This window comes from Salmo salar, chromosome 15 (assembly GCF_965601325.2).
Source record: "Salmo salar chromosome 15, fSalSal1, whole genome shotgun sequence".
Lineage (NCBI taxonomy): Eukaryota > Metazoa > Chordata > Actinopteri > Salmoniformes > Salmonidae > Salmo > Salmo salar.
In genome coordinates this window covers 114,532,501-114,550,380 of record NC_138305.1, presented here as the reverse complement: position 1 = coordinate 114,550,380, position 17,880 = coordinate 114,532,501, and the positions used below count along the sequence as shown (strand labels likewise).

The 17,880-nt window shown below is 43.9% G+C and overlaps 1 protein-coding gene across 1 annotated transcript in view; it reads right to left on the bottom strand.

The window, feature by feature from the left end:
- Positions 1–215: 215 nt before the first annotated feature.
- flna (filamin A, alpha (actin binding protein 280)) overlaps positions 216–17,880 on the bottom strand; it is a 211,549-nt gene continuing 193,884 nt past the window's right edge. The window contains 5 exon segments of the mRNA XM_082962309.1: positions 216–530; positions 5,465–5,662; positions 6,844–7,062; positions 12,700–12,876; positions 14,304–14,436. Coding sequence (XP_082818435.1) covers positions 346–530; positions 5,465–5,662; positions 6,844–7,062; positions 12,700–12,876; positions 14,304–14,436 — 912 coding nt within the window. The 3' untranslated portion in view covers positions 216–345.

Genomic DNA, 17,880 nt, shown 5'->3' with positions numbered 1-17,880 from the left:
TGGTCTAGACAGTGATGTGGTAGAATCTGATCGGTCTAGACAGTGATGTGGTAGAATCTGATCGGTCTAGACAGTGATGTGGTAGAATCTGATTGGTCTAGACAGTGATGTGGTAGAATCTGATTGGTCTAAACAGTGATGTGGTAGAATCTGATTGGTCTAAACAGTGATGTGGTAGAATCTGATTGGTCTAGACAGTGATGTGGAAGAATCTAATTGGTCTAGACAGTGATGTGGTAGAATCTGATTGGTCTAGACAGTGATGTGGTAGAATCTGATCGGTCTAGACAGTGATGTGGTAGAATCTGATTGGTCTAGACAGTGATGTGGTAGAATCTGATTGGTCTAGACAATGATATGGTAGGGGCTCCCAGGGATGTGCTGTTCTCCCCACTTCACTACCAGGATGTAGTCTCCCTTCTCCTTGAGCTGGTAGCTGATGTTATAGACACGGTTCCCAAGGTGCTTCACCAGAAGCTCTTCACAGGGAACCCTGGGCCCGTCCACACCCACCAACAGCATGTTACGACCTGGAGGGAGGACAGGACAGCGTTAATACACACACACACACACACTGACCGTAACCCTGGGCCCGTCCACACCCACCAACAGCATGTTACGACCTGGAGGGAGGACAGGACAGCGTTAATACACACACACACACACTGACCATAACCCTGGGCCCGCCTACACCCACCAACAGATGAATAGAAAATAATAAATATATGTCTTCCCTGTGGCTCAGTTGGTAGAGCACGGTGTTTGCAACGCCAGGGTTGTGGGTTTGATTCCCACGGGGGGAACAGTACGGTAAAAAATGCATGAAATGAAATGTATGTATTCACTACTGTAAGTCGCTCTGGATAAGAGCGTCTGCTAAATGACTAAAATGACAAAAATGTTAAATGTAATGTTTATTTCTCCATTTGCTCAAAGACACAATGGCAGTAGGTAGGGTTAGAGTTAGTAGGACTATAACAACAGTAGGTAGAATTAGAGTTAGTAGGACTATAACAACAGTAGGTAGAGTTAGTAGGACTATAACAACAGTAGGTAGGGTTAGTAGGACTATAACAACAGTAGGTAGAGTTAGTAGGACTATAACAACAGTAGGTAGAGTTAGTAGGACTATAACAACAGTAGGTAGGGTTAGTAGGACTATAACAACAGTAGGTAGGGTTAGAGTTAGTAGGACTATAACAACAGTAGGTAGAGTTAGAGTTAGTAGGACTATAACAACAGTAGGTAGGGTTAGTAGGACTATAACAACAGTAGGTAGGGTTAGTAGGACTATAACAACAGTAGGTAGAGTTAGTAGGACTATAACAACAGTAGGTAGGGTTAGTAGGACTATAACAACAGTAGGTAGGGGTAGTAGGACTATAACAACAGTAGGTAGGGTTAGAGTTAGTAGGACTATAACAACAGTAGGTAGAGTTAGTAGGACTATAACAACAGTAGGTAGGGGTAGTAGGACTATAACAACAGTAGGTAGGGTTAGAGTTAGTAGGACTATAACAACAGTAGGTAGAGTTAGAGTTAGTAGGACTATAACAACAGTAGGTAGGGTTAGTAGGACTATAACAACAGTAGGTAGGGTTAGTAGGACTATAACAACAGTAGGTAGAGGTTAGTAGGACTATAACAACAGTAGGTAGGGTTAGAGTTAGTAGGACTATAACAACAGTAGGTAGAGTTAGAGTTAGTAGGACTATAACAACAGTAGGTAGAGGTTAGTAGGACTATAACAACAGTAGGTAGAGTTAGTAGGACTATAACAACAGTAGGTAGAGTTAGTAGGACTATAACAACAGTAGGTAGGGTTAGAGTTAGTAGGACTATAACAACAGTAGGTAGAGTTAGAGTTAGTAGGACTATAACAACAGTAGGTAGGTTAGAGTTAGTAGGACTATAACAACAGTAGGTAGGGTTAGAGTTAGTAGGACTATAACAACAGTAGGTAGGGTTAGAGTTAGTAGGACTATAACAACAGTAGGTAGAGTTAGTAGGACTATAACAACAGTAGGTAGGGTTAGAGTTAGTAGGACTATAACAACAGTAGGTAGGGTTAGAGTTAGTAGGACTATAACAACAGTAGGTAGAGTTAGTAGGACTATAACAACAGTAGGTAGGGTTAGTAGGACTATAACAACAGTAGGTAGAGTTAGTAGGACTATAACAACAGTAGGTAGAGTTAGAGTTAGTAGGACTATAACAACAGTAGGTAGGGTTAGAGTTAGTAGGACTATAACAACAGTAGGTAGGAGTTAGAGTTAGTAGGACTATAACAACAGTAGGTAGGTAGAGTTAGTAGGACTATAACAACAGTAGGTAGAGTTAGGTAGGGACTATAACAACAGTAGGTAGGAGGTTAGTAGGACTATAACAACAGTAGGTAGGGTTAGAGTTAGTAGGACTATAACAACAGTAGGTAGGGTTAGAGTTAGTAGGACTATAACAACAGTAGGTAGGGTTAGTAGGACTATAACAACAGTAGGTAGGAGTTAGTAGGACTATAACAACAGTAGGTAGAGTTAGTAGGACTATAACAACAGTAGGTAGGGTTAGTAGGACTATAACAACAGTAGGTAGAGTTAGAGTTAGTAGGACTATAACAACAGTAGGTAGGGTTAGAGTTAGTAGGACTATAACAACAGTAGGTAGGTTAGAGTTAGTAGGACTATAACAACAGTAGGTAGAGTTAGAGTTAGTAGGACTATAACAACAGTAGGTAGAGTTAGAGTTAGTAGGACTATAACAACAGTAGGTAGAGTTAGTAGGACTATAACAACAGTAGGTAGGTTAGAGTTAGTAGGACTATAACAACAGTAGGTAGAGTTAGTAGGACTATAACAACAGTAGGTAGGGTTAGTAGGACTATAACAACAGTAGGTTGAGTTAGTAGGACTATAACAACAGTAGGTAGGGTTAGTAGGACTATAACAACAGTAGGTAGGGTTAGTAGGACTATAACAACAGTAGGTAGAGTTAGAGTTAGTAGGACTATAACAACAGTAGGTAGGGTTAGAGTTAGTAGGACTATAACAACAGTAGGTAGAGTTAGTAGGACTATAACAACAGTAGGTAGGGTTAGAGTTAGTAGGACTATAACAACAGTAGGTAGGGTTAGAGTTAGTAGGACTATAACAACAGTAGGTAGAGTTAGTAGGACTATAACAACAGTAGGTAGAGTTAGTAGGACTATAACAACAGTAGGTAGAGAGTTAGTAGGACTATAACAACAGTAGGTAGAGTTAGTAGGACTATAACAACAGTAGGTAGAGTTAGAGTTAGTAGGACTATAACAACAGTAGGTAGAGTTAGAGTTAGTAGGACTATAACAACAGTAGGTAGAGTTAGTAGGACTATAACAACAGTAGGTAGAGTTAGTAGGACTATAACAACAGTAGGTAGGGTTAGAGTTAGTAGGACTATAACAACAGTAGGTAGGGTTAGAGTTAGTAGGACTATAACAACAGTAGGTAGAGTTAGAGTTAGTAGGACTATAACAACAGTAGGTAGGGTTAGAGTTAGTAGGACTATAACAACAGTAGGTAGAGTTAGTAGGACTATAACAACAGTAGGTAGAGTTAGAGTTAGTAGGACTATAACAACAGTAGGTAGGGTTAGTAGGACTATAACAACAGTAGGTAGAGTTAGAGTTAGTAGGACTATAACAACAGTAGGTAGGGTTAGAGTTAGTAGGACTATAACAACAGTAGGTAGGGTTAGAGTTAGTAGGACTATAACAACAGTAGGTAGGGTTAGAGTTAGTAGGACTGTAACAACAGTAGGTAGAGTTAGAGTTAGTAGGACTATAACAACAGTAGGTAGAGTTAGAGTTAGTAGGACTATAACAACAGTAGGTAGAGTTAGTAGGACTATAACAACAGTAGGTAGAGTTAGAGTTAGTAGGACTATAACAACAGTAGGTAGGGTTAGTAGGACTATAACAACAGTAGGTAGGGTTAGTAGGACTATAACAACAGTAGGTAGAGTTAGTAGGACTATAACAACAGTAGGTAGAGTTAGTAGGACTATAACAACAGTAGGTAGGGGTAGATGGACTCAACATCCTGAGATATTGATGATTGCAGCGCTACGGTTTCCTGACGTCCCACCAGATTTCTCTCGTCTTCCGTTTCTGATTGAAACACTCATTTATTAACCTGCTTCTAACACGGGATAGAATACAGAGACTAAACTCACACCCCACAGACTAACAGAGACTAAACTCACACCCCACAGACTAACAGAGACTAAACACACACCCCACAGACTAACAGAGACTAAACTCACACCCCACGATGACTAACAGAGACTAAACACACACCCCACAGACTAACAGAGACTAAACACACACCCCACGATGACTAACAGAGACTAAACACACACCCCACAGACTAACAGAGACTAAACACACACCCCAGATACTAACAGAGACTAAACACACACCCCACAGACTAACAGAGACTAAACTCACACCCCACAGACTAACAGAGACTAAACACACACCCCACAGACTAACAGAGACTAAACACACACCCCACAGACTAAACACACACCTCAGAGACTAAACACACACCCCAGAGACTAAACACACACCTCAGAGACTAAACACACACCCCAGAGACTAAACACACACCCCAGAGACTAAACACACACCCCAGAGACTAAACACACACCCCAGAGACTAAACTCACACCCCAGAGACTAAACACACACCCCAGAGACTAAACACACACCCCAGAGACTAAACACACACCCCAGAGACTAAACACACACCCCACAGACTAAACACACACCGCAGAGACTAAACACACACCCCAGAGACTAAACACACACCCCACAGACTAAACACACACCGCAGAGACTAAACACACACCCCAGAGACTAAACACCCCCCGGGACTAAACTCACACCCCAGAGACTAAACACACACCTCAGAGACTAAACAGGGACTAAACTCACACCCCAGGGACTAAACTCACACCGCAGAGACTAAACAGCGACTAAACACACACCGCAGGGACTAAACTCACACCCCAGAGACTAAACACACACCGCAGAGACTAAACACACACCCCAGAGACTAAACACACACCCCAGAGACTAAACACACACCCCAGAGACTAAACACACACCCCAGAGACTAAACACACACCCCTGGGACTAAACTCACACCCCAGAGACTAAACACACACCCCAGAGACTAAACACACACCTCAGAGACTAAACACACACCGCAGAGACTAAACACACACCCCAGAGACTAAACACACACCTCAGAGACTAAACACACACCCCAGAGACTAAACACACACCCCTGAGACTAAACACACACCCCAGAGACTAAACACACACCCCAGAGACTAAACACACACCTCAGAGACTAAACACACACCCCAGAGACTAAACACACACCTCAGAGACTAAACACACACCTCAGAGACTAAACACACACCTGCTTTGCTGCAGTCGACGCTGAAGTTGTTCTTCTGGTCGATGAAGCCCTTTGATAGACCGAGCCCCTTGGCTGTCACACAGCTGGCGTCCGATTGGCTGGGAGCTCCCTGGTGGGAGTAGCTGACCTGGCGAGTCACGGCATCGACCATGATGCTGGACGTCTCATGGTTGCTATGGCTACTGACCAGCTGGGAGCCTGGAGGAGAGACAGACGGGGAGAGAGTGAGAGAGAGAGAGAGAGGGGGGTTTGAGAGAGAAAGAGGGAGAGAGGGAGGGGGGTTAGAGAGAGAAAGAGGGAGAGAGAGGGGGGGGAGTTAGAGAGAGAAAGAGGGAGAGAGAGGGGGGGGTTAGAGAGAGAAAGAGGGAGAGAGAGAGGGGGGTTAGAGAGATAAAGAGGGAGAGAGAGAGGGGTTAGAGAGAGAAAGAGGGAGAGTGAGAGAGAGAGAGAGAGAGGGGGGGTTAGAGAGAGAAAGAGGGAGAGAGAGAGGGGGGTTAGAGAGAGAAAGAGGGAGAGAGAGAGAGGGGTTAGAGAGAGAAAGAGGGAGAGAGAGAGAGGGGTTAGAGAGAGAAAGAGGGAGAGAGAGGGGGGGTTTGAGAGAGAAAGAGGGAGAGAGGGAGGGGGGTTAGAGAGAGAAAGAGGGAGAGAGAGGGGGGGAGTTAGAGAGAGAAAGAGGGAGAGAGAGAGAGGTTAGAGAGAGAAAGAGGGAGAGTGAGAGAGAGAGAGAGAGAGGGGCGGTTAGAGAGAGAAAGAGGGAGAGAGAGAGGGGCGGTTAGAGAGAGAAAGAGGGAGAGAGACAGGGGTTAGAGAGAGAAAGAGGGAGAGAGACAGGGGGGGTTAGAGAGAGAAAGAGGGAGAGAGAGAGAGGGGTTAGAGAGAGAAAGAGGGAGAGAGAGAGGGGGGTTAGAGAGAGAAAGAGGGAGAGAGGGAGGGGGGTTAGAGAGAGAAAGAGGGAGAGAGAGAGAGGGGGGTTAGAGAGAGAAAGAGGGAGAGAGAGAGAGGGGTTAGAGAGAGAAAGAGGGAGAGAGAGAGGGGGGTTAGAGAGATAAAGAGGGAGAGAGAGAGGGGGGTTAGAGAGATAAAGAGGGAGAGAGAGAGAGGGGTTAGAGAGAGAAAGAGGGAGAGAGACAGGGGTTAGAGAGAGAAAGAGGGAGAGAGAGAGGGGCGGTTAGAGAGATAAAGAGGGAGAGAGAGAGGGGGGTTAGAGAGAGAAAGAGGGAGAGAGAGAGAGGGGTTAGAGAGAGAAAGAGGGAGAGAGACAGGGGCGGTTAGAGAGATAAAGAGGGAGAGAGAGAGGGGTTAGAGAGAGAAAGAGGGAGAGAGAGAGAGAGGTTAGAGAGAGAATATGTGCGTATCTGTCCACTGTCCAGGTCCCTCACCAGTGATCTTGGCCTTGAAAGGGGATCCTACGATGTGGTAAGGTCCTCCGTATCTCACGGAGATTAAGTAGTTTCCTGGAGCCATGGGGGTATAGGTCACCTTGTAACCCACCGGACACTCAACACAGTCCATCTTCACTTTGGAGGGGCCGTCGATGGTCACCGCCAGGGCCCCGGGGCCTGCTGTACTGGTGTTCACCACAAACTCACAGGCTGTACCTACAGAGAGAGGGTAGAAGGGGAGAGAGATGTTTTACATTCTATTTTAGGTTTGCTTGACATTTTGTTTTAATTATTGTGATAGGCTCATGTTTTACTGGTATGGCGTACAACCACTATTTACTTTGCCAGGACGCAGTACTGGAGCAGTACTGGAGCAATACTGGAGCAGTACTGGAGCAGTACTGGAGCAATACTGGAGCAGTACTGGAGCAGTACTGGAGCAATACTGGAGCAGTACTGGAGCAGTACTGGAGCAACACTGGAGCAACACTGGAACAACACTGGAGCAGTACTGGAGCAATACTGGAGCATAACTGGAATAATACTGGAGCAGTACTGGAGCAGTACTGGAGCAGTACTGGAGCAGTACTGGAGCAACACTGGAGCAGTACTGGAGCAGTACTGGAGAAATACTGGAGCAGTACTGGAGCAGTACTGGAGCAGTACTGGAGCAACACTGGAGCAGTACTGGAGCAGTACTGCGTGACTTTCACCCTGCATATCATAGACATGGGAAGTAAAACATTTCCTCAATAAAGCAGCTATCAGCTAAATCACTGCTAGTGTGAAGAGAGATTCATTCGGAAAGTATTCAGACCCCATGACTTAAAACATTTTTTTTATTACGTTACAGCCTTATTCAAAAATGTAATAAATTGTTTTTTCCCCCTCATCTATCTACACACAATACCCTATAATGACAAAGCAAAAACTGTTTATTAGACACTTTTGCTAAAAATATCAAATGTAATTTACATAGGTTTCCAGACCTTTTTACTCAGTACTCTGTTGAAGCATCTCTGGCAGCGATTACAGCCTCGAGTCTTCTAGGGTATGACACTACAAGCTTGGCTCACCTGTATTTGGGGAGTTTCTCCCATTCTTCTCTGCAGATCCTCTCAAACTCTGTCAGGTTGGATGGGGAGCGTCTCTGCACAGCTATTTTCAGGTCTCTCCAGAGATGTTCAAGGAACATCTATGTGAGAATGCTGTTCATTGACTACAGCTCAGCGTTCATCACCATGGTGCACTTTTTTCTACTGCATCATTGATTGTATGTTGTTTTACTCCATGTGTAACTCTGTGTTTTTGTATGTTGTCGAACTGCTTTGCTTTATCTTGGCCAGGTCGCAATTGTAAATGAGAACTTGTTCTCAACTAGTCTACCTGGTTAAATAAAGGTGAAATAAAATAAATTTTAAAAAAAGGTCATCAATAAGCTAAGGACCCTGGGACTAAACACCTCCCTCTGCAACTCAATCCTGGACTTCCTGACGGGCCGTCCCCAGGTGGTGAGGGTAGGTAAAAACATATCTGCCATGCTGATCCTCAATACGGGGGCCCCTCAGGGGTGCGTGCTCAGTTCCCTCCTGTACTCCCTGTTCACTCATGACTGCACAGCCAGGCACCAACACCATCAACAAGTTTGCTGATGACACAACAGTGTCTGATCACCGACAACAATGGCCACTGACTAGTTATATCTAAACAACTATCTCCTTTAGAAGGCCAACATCACAATACATCTTCTCACAAATAGTTTCATATTCAATCAGATATGTTATACAACCATATTATATTATACCACATTCAGATGCAAACCCTGAAACATAATGGAGAAGTGCACACAACCAAAGACAGTCATGTGTGTTTCCTTTCCTCCAAATGAAACACACTTGTCATGACTGTCCCTTAAGTGTCCACGGACCATTCCCACATTCTCAAAAATAGAAATATTGTTTAATTCTCCCATTTTGGGGATTAGAAGTTTTGGCAAGAAGTCTTTGTTCTCCATAGGCTTTCCTGTGGCTCAGTTGGTAGAGCACGGTGTTTGCAACGCCAGGGTTGTGGGTTTGATTCCCACGGGGGGCCAGTGCTAAATGACTAAAATGTAAATGTAAAATGTAGGCTCTCTCCCTCCATACTGAGAGTTTCTACCAGAAATGTCCATTGTAAAACCTGATGTGGGAGAGAGAGTGAGAGAGGGGGGAGCCCCGATATACACCCAAAAGGGCCACGTTGTGACACTGGTATGGCAACTGCTCGGCCTCCGACCGCAAGGCACTACAAAGGGTAGTGCTTACGGCCCAGTACATCACTGGGGCCAAGCTTCGTAATGAAGCCGCTGGGTACCTCTAACTCCCCCTTGTGGTGGTCTGGAGTAATGAAGCTGTGATGCTGGGTACCTCTACCTCCCCCTTGTGGTGGTCTGGAGTAATGAAGCCGCTGGGTACCTCTAACTCCCCCTTGTGGTGGTCTGGAGTAATGAAGCTGTGATGCTGGGTACCTCTACCTCCCCCTTGTGGTGGTCTGGAGTAATGAAGCCGCTGGGTACCTCTAACTCCCCCTTGTGGTGGTCTGGAGTAATGAAGCAGTAATGCTGGGTACCTCTATGTCCCGAGGTGTAAGATCACAACTTTTAAAGGAGGAACCACTGTATGTGAGATGCTATTCATTGACTACAGCTCAGCGTTCAACACCATAGTGCCCTCAAAGCTCATCACTAAGCTAAGGACCCTGGGACTAAACACCTCCCTCTGCAACTGGATCCTGGACTTCCTGACCGGCGCCCCCAGGTGGTAAGGGTAGGTAGCAACACATCTGCCACTCTGATCCTCAACACGGGGGGCCCTCAAGGGTGTGTGCTCAGTCCCCTCCTGTACTCCCTGTTCACTCATTACTGCATGGCCATGCATGACTCCAACACGACTCAAACACCATCATCAGGTTTGCCGATGACACAACAGTGATAGGCCTGATCACCGACAATGATGAGACAGCATATAAGGAGGAGGTCAGAGACCTGGCTGTGTGGTGCCAGAACAACAACCTCTCCCTCAACGTGATCAAGACAAAGGAGATGATTGTGGACTACAGGAAAAGGAGGACCGAGCACGCCACCATTCTCATCGACGGGGCTGTAGTGGAGCAGGTTGAGAGCTTCAAGTTCCTTGGTGTCCACATCACCAACAAACTATCATGGTCCAAACACACTAAGACAGTTGTGAAGAGGGCACGACAAAGACTATACCCTTAGGAGACTGAAAAGATTTGGCATGGGTCCTCAGATCCTCAAAAGGTTCTACAGCTGTACCATCGAGAGCATCCTGACTGGTTGCATCACTGCCTTGTATGGCAACTGCTCGGCTTCCGACCACAAGGCACTACAGAGGGTACATCGCCGGGGCCAAGCTTCCTGCCATCCAGGACCTCTATAGAAGGCGGTGTCAGAGGAAGGTCCTAAAAATTGTCAGAGACTCCAGCCACCCCAGTCATAGACTGTTCTCTCTGCTACCACACAGCAAGCGGTACCGGAGTGCCAAGTCTAGGTCCAAGAGGCTTCTAAACAGATTCTACCTCCAAGCCATAAGACTCCTGAACAGCTAATCAAAGAGCTACCCAGACTCCTCTTTTACGCTGCAGCTACTCTCTGTTTATTATCTATGCATAGTCACTTTAACCCTTGTGTAGTCTGTATACTCCCCTTGTCCTAAGGGTAAAAAAAGACTCCTGAACAATCAAATGGCTACCCAGACATCTTAAACACTGCTGCAACTCTCTGTTCATTATCTATGCATAGTCACTTTAACTCTACCTACATGTACATATTACCTCAATTACCTCGACTAACCGGTGCCCCCGCACATTGACTCTGTACCGGTAGCGCCCTGTATATTGCCTCGCTATTGCTATTTTACTGCTGCTGTTAAATAATTTCTTACTATTATTTTCAATTTTTTACATATCTATTTTTTTACTTAACACTTTTCTTTTCTTAAAACTTCTTAAAGCATTGTTGGTTAAGGGCTTGTAAGTAAGCCTTTCACTGTAAGGTCTACACCTGTTGTACTCAGCGCATGTGACGGACAGAATTTGATTTGATTTGAGGTTCATGTCCGGGCTCTGGCTGGGCCACTCAAGGACATTCAGAGACTTGTCCCGAAGTCACTCCTGCGTTGTCTTGGCTGTGTGCTTAGGGTCATTGTCCTGTTGGAAGGTGAACCTTCTCCCCAGTCTGAGGTCCTGAGCGCTCTGGAGCAGGTTTTCATCAAGGATCTCTCTGTACTTTGCTCTGTTCACCTTTGCCTTAATCCTGACTAGTCTCCCAGTCCCTGCAGCTGAAAAACATCCCTACAGCATGATGCTGCCACCACCATGCTTCACCGTAGGGATGGTTCCAGGTTTCCACCAGAGGTGACGCTTGGCATTCAGGCCAAAGAGTTCAATCTTGGTTTCATCAGACCAGATAATCTTGTTTCTCATGATCTGAGAGTCTTTAGGTGCCTTTTGGCAAACTCCAAGTGAGCTGTCATGTGCCTTTTACTGAGGAGTGGCTTCCGTCTGGCCACGCCACCATAAAGGCGTGATTGGTGGAGTGCTGCAGAGATGGTTGTCCTTCTGGATGGTTCTCCCATCTCCACAGAGGAACTCTAGATCTCAGTCAGAGTGACCATCAGGTTCTTGGTCACCTCCCTAACCAAGGCCCTTCTCCCCCGATTGCTCAGTTTGGCCGGGCCGCCAGCTCTAGTCTTGGTGGTTCCAAACGTCTTCCATTTAAGAATGATGGAGGGGTCTCCTGAGTGTTTCAGTGGTCTAAGGCACTGCATCACAGTGCTAGCTGTGCCACTAGAGATCCTGGTTCGAGTCCAGGCTCCGTCTCAGCCGGCCGCGACTGGAAGACCCAGCTTTGTCCAGGTTAGGGGAGGGTACGGCTGGCAGGGATGTTCTTGTAACATCGTGCACTAGCGACTCCTGTGGCAGGCCGGGTGCAGTGCACGCTGACACAGTCGCCAGGTGTATGGTGTTTTCTCTGACACATTGATGCAGCTGGCTTCTGGGTTAAGCGGCGTTGTGTCAAGAAGCAGGGCGGCTTGGCTGGGTTGTGTTTTGGAGTACGCATGGCTCTCGACCTTCGCCTCTCCCGAGTCCGTACGGGAGTTGCAGTGATGGGACAAGACTGTAACTACCAATTGGATACAACGAAATCGGGGAGAAAGGGGGTAAAAAAATAAGAATAATAAAAAATTAAAATATATTTTTTTAAATAATTATGAGGCCACTGTGTTCTTGGGGACCTTCAATGCTGCAGAAATGTTTTGGTACCCTTCCCCAGATCTGTGTCTCGACACAATCCTGTCTTGGAGCTCTACGGACAATTCCTTCGACCTCATGGCTTGGTTTTTGCGCTGACATGCACTGATAACTTTAGGACCTTATATAGACAGGTGTGTGCCTTTCCAAATCATGTCCAATCAATTAAATTTACCACAGGTGGACTCCAATCAAGTTGTAGAAACATCTCAAGGATGAGCAATGGAAACAGGAAGCACCTGAGCTCAATTTCAAGTCTCAATGCAAAGGGACTGAATACTGATGTAAATACGTTTTTTCTGTTTTTTTTTAAACCAGAAATGTCTAAAAACCTGTTTTCAATTTGTCATTATGGGGTATTGTGTGTAGATTGTTGATTTATATAATACATTTTTAGAATAAGGCTGTAACTTAACAAAATGTGGGAAAAGGCAAGGGGTCTGAATACTTTATGAATGCACCGTACATATCTTTTCACACTATCACTGATTCAGCTAATAGCTGCTTTATTTCGTATTTCTACAACAGTAAGGTGTTAGTTACCAGTGGATCCTCCCTCTAGTCCAGCTCCGTATGCGGTCACCATGCCTGGGTCTCCAGCCTGTCCCGTCTCCCCCACCCTGATCTTGAAGGGACTGCCAGGGATGTGACTGCCGTTGAACTTCACATCGATCAGATACAGACCGTTCTCTCTGGGAATGAACCTCACAGCATATTTATCTGGAGGAGAGGAGAGAGGGATGGGACGGGAGGGAAATAAATTATACATCTGTTGTCAAAGTATCTTTAAACTCAGTCTGGTGTCCATGGCGACTGTGGTCTATCTCTCTAACGGAGCAACTGTGTAGTAGTTTATCAGAGTGTAACTTGCTGTTCCTATCTGGATCAAAGTAGTATTGTGTAGTGTAGTTACCTTGGGACTAGCTCAGTAACACAGTGTAGTATAGTAAAGTATAGTATTGTGTAGTATATTGTAGTATTGTGTAGTGTAGTTACCTTGGGACTAGCTCAGTAACACAGTATAGTATAGTAAAGTATAGTATTGTGTAGTATATTGTAGTATTGTGTGGTAGTAGTTACCTTGGGACTAGCTCAGTAACACAGTGTAGTATAGTAAGGTATAGTATTGTGTAGTATATTGTAGTATTGTGTGGTAGTAGTTACCTCAGTCTAGCTCAGTAACACAGTGTAGTAAAGTATAGTATTGTGTAGTATATTGTAGTATTGTGTGGTAGTAGTTACCTCAGTCTAGCTCAGTAACACAGTGTAGTAAAGTATAGTATTGTGTAGTATATTGTAGTATTGTGTGGTAGTAGTTACCTCAGTCTAGCTCAGTAACACAGTGCAGTATAGTAAAGTATAGTATTGTGTAGTATATTGTAGTATTGTGTGGTAGTAGTTACCTCAGTCTAGCTCAGTAACACAGTGTAGTATAGTAAAGTATAGTATTGTGTAGTATATTGTAGTATTGTGTGGTAGTAGTTACCTTGGGTCTAGCTCAGTAACACAGTGTAGTATAGTATTGTGTAGTATATTGTAGTATTGTGTGGTAGTAGTTACCTCGGTCTAGCTCAGTAACACAGTGTAGTGTAGTAAAGTATAGTATTGTGTAGTATATTGTAGTATTGTGTGGTAGTAGTTACCTCAGTCTAGCTCAGTAACACAGTGTAGTATATTGTAGTATTGTGTGGTAGTAGTTACCTCGGTCTAGCTCAGTAACACAGTGTAGTATAGTAAAGTATAGTATTGTGTAGTATATTGTAGTATTGTGTGGTAGTAGTTACCTTGGGTCTAGCTCAGTAACACAGTGCAGTATAGTAAAGTATAGTATTGTGTAGTATATTGTAGTATTGTGTGGTAGTAGTTACCTCAGTCTAGCTCAGTAACACAGTGTAGTAAAGTATAGTATTGTGTAGTATATTGTAGTATTGTGTGGTAGTAGTTACCTTGGGACTAGCTCAGTAACACAGTGTAGTAAGGTATAGTATTGTGTAGTATAGTATTGTGTAGTATTGTGTAGTATATTGTAGTATTGTGTAGTGTAGTTACCTCGGTCTAGCTCAGTAACACAGTGTAGTATAGTAAGGTATAGTATTGTGTAGTATAGTATTGTGTAGTATATTGTAGTATTGTGTGGTAGTAGTTACCTCGGTCTAGCTCAGTAACACAGCAGTCCTCCAGGGCTCCAGATGGGCTGTGGACTTTAGCGTCGATCTGTCCCTTCGCTCCGTTCAGGCTCACAGCAAAGGATGCTGGGTGATTGACCTTCAACCCGGACTCCTGCTCAGATACAACTCACGATCAACACAACTAAACAACTACACAACAACATCTACACAACTAGACAACAACTACACAACTAGACAACAACAACTAGACAACAACAACAACACAACAACTACACAACAACAACAACACAACAACTACACAACAACAACTACACAACAACTAGACAACAACAACTACACAACAACTACACAACAACAACAACACAACAACTACACAACAACAACTACACAACAACTAGACAACAACAACTACACAACAACAACAACACAACAACTAGACAACAACAACTACACAACAACTACACAACAACTACACAACAACTTGAAAACTACACAAATACTAAACAACTACACAACAACTACTAGACAAATACACAACACCATGTATCTAAAGGTGTGTGTTTATAAAGGTGTGTGTATCTAAAGGTGTGTGTTTATAAAGGTGTGTGTATCTAAAGGTGTGTGTATCTAAAGGTGTGTGTTTATAAAGGTGTGTGTTTATAAAGGTGTGTGTATCTAAAGGTGTGTGTTTATAAAGGTGTGTGTATCTAAAGGTGTGTGTTTATAAAGGTGTGTGTATCTAAAGGTGTGTGTATCTAAAGGTGTGTGTTTATAAAGGTGTGTGTTTATAAAGGTGTGTGTATCTAAAGGTGTGTGTATCTAAAGGTGTGTGTATCTAAAGGTGTGTGTATATAAAGGTGTGTGTATCTAAAGGTGTGTGTTTATAAAGGTGTGTGTTTATAAAGGTGTGTGTATCTAAAGGTGTGTGTATATAAAGGTGTGTGTATCTAAAGGTGTGTGTTTATAAAGGTGTGTGTATCTAAAGGTGTGTGTTTATAAAGGTGTGTGTATCTAAAGGTGTGTGTATCTAAAGGTGTGTGTATCTAAAGGTGTGTGTATATAAAGGTGTGTGTATCTAAAGGTGTGTGTTTATAAAGGTGTGTGTTTATAAAGGTGTGTGTATCTAAAGGTGTGTGTTTATAAAGGTGTGTGTATCTAAAGGTGTGTGTATATAAAGGTGTGTGTATCTAAAGGTGTGTGTATATAAAGGTGTGTGTTTATAAAGGTGTGTGTATCTAAAGGTGTGTGTTTATAAAGGTGTGTGTATCTAAAGGTGTGTGTTTATAAAGGTGACCTTTATGGAGGTCTGGGGTCCGCTCATCAACCAATAATTAACAAAATGGTACAAACACCAAATTGAAACTCTGCAGAATTCTGCTGAAATATCCTCCGTCTACAACGTAAAACACCAAATAACGCGGAGCAGTTTTAGGCCGATACCAATTATCAAAATCCAGAAAATAGACATAAAATTCTACAACCACCTAAAAGGAAGTGATTCCCAAACCTTCCATAACAAAGCCATCACCTACAGAGAGATGAACCTGGAGAAGAGTCCCCTAAGCAAGTTGGTCCTGGGGCTCTGTTCACAAACACAAACAGACCCCACAGAGCCCCAGGACAGCAACACAATTAGACCCAACCAAATCATGAGAAAACAAAAAGATAATTACTTGACACAAAAAAAACATAAAACTAGAATGCTATTCGGCCCTAAACAGAGAGAACACAGTGGCAGAATACCTGACCACTGTGACTGACCCAAACTTAAGGAAAGCTTTGACTATGTACAGACTCAGTGAGCATAGCCTTGCTATTGAGAAAGGCCACCATAGACAGACCTGGCTCTCAAGAGAAGACAGGCTATGTGCAACACTGCCAACAAAATGAGGTGGAAGCTGAGCTGCACTTCTTAACCTCCTGCCAAATGTATGACCATATTAGAGACACATATTTCCCTCAGATTACACAGACCCACAAAGAATTAGACAAATCCAATCTGGGGCTTAGAGCGTTGGACGACTAACCGAAAGGTTGCTGGATCGAATCCCCGAGCTGACAAGGTACAAATCTGTCGTTCTGCCCCTGAACAAGGCAGTTAACCCACTGTTCCCCTGAACAAGGCAGTTAACCCACTGTTCCCCGGTAGGCCGTCATTGTAAATAAGAATTTGTTCTTAACTGACTTGCCTAGTTAAATAAATAATAATAATAAACTCCCATATCTATTGGATGAAATACTACAGTGTGCCATCACAGCAGCAAGATGTGTGACCTGTTGCCTCAAGAAAAGGGCAACCAGTGAAGAACAAACACCATTGTAAATACAACCCATATTTATTTTCCCTTTTTGTACTTTAACTCTGCACAAAACTGTATATAGACAAATTACTTTATTCTTTTGGAACTTCTGTGAGTGTAATGTTTACTGTAAAAAAAAAAAAGGTTTATTTCACTTTTGTTTATTATATATTTCACTTGTTTAAGCATGCCAATAAAGCACTTTGAGTTAAATTGAATTGAGAAAAGAGAGAGAAGAGAGAGAAGAGAGAGAGAGAGGGAGAGAGAGAGAGGGAGAAGAGAGAGAGGGAGAGAGAGAGGGAGAGAGAGAAGAGAGAGAGAGAAGAGAGAGAAGAGAAGAAAGAGAGAGATAGAGAAGAGAAAGAAGAGTGAGAGAGAGAGAGAGGTAGAGAGAAGAGAGAGAGAGAGAGAGAAGAGAGAGAGAGAGAGAAGAGAGAGAGAGAGAGAGAGAGAGAGAGAGAGAGAGAGAGAGAGAGAGAGAGAGAGAGAGAGAGAGAGAGAGAAGAGAGAGAGAGAGAGAGAGAGAGAGAGAGAGAGAGAGAGAGAGAGAGAGAGAGAGAGAGAGAGAGAGAGAGAGAGAGAGAGAGAGAGAGAAGAGAAAGAAGAGTGAGAGAGAGAGAGAGAGAAGAGAGAAGAGAGAGAAGAGAGAGAGAGAGAGAGAGAGAGAGAGAGAGAGAGAGAGAAGAGAAAGAAGAGTGAGAGAGAGAGAGAGAGAAAGAGAGAGAGCACCCATTTCAACTTCTTTTGGAGTGAAGGGAGGGAAGGGGAGGTGCGGTGGAGTGAAGGGAGGGAAAAGGAAGGGGGGGCTGTTGAGAGCATTTAGATTGAGGCACAAGAAACACCCAATTCTTTACTATCCCACAAACCCTTGCACCAGCACGACCCTACACCTGACCGCTAACCTCTAACCCGCTGAGAACCTCTTGTTGTGCTCAACAGAAACCTGCTGCGATGGTCAGACTAGATACAGACCAATTACTGCTGTTGCTGTAATTACACTGTAAATGCCCTGTAATTTATATACAGACCAATTACTGCTGTTGCTGTAATTACACTGTAAATGCCCTGTAATTTATATACAGACCAATTACTGCTGTTGCTGTAATTACACTGTAAATGTCCTGTAATGTATAGGATATATAGGCTATTTTACTTTATAATAATTGTATATAATAAGCGTCTGTCTGTCTGTCTGTCTGTCTGTCTGTCTGTCTGTCTGTCTGTCTGTCTGTCTGTCTGTCTGTCTGTCTGTCTGTGTCAATCTCCCTGCCTCTCTGCCCCTCCCCAGGCTGCTG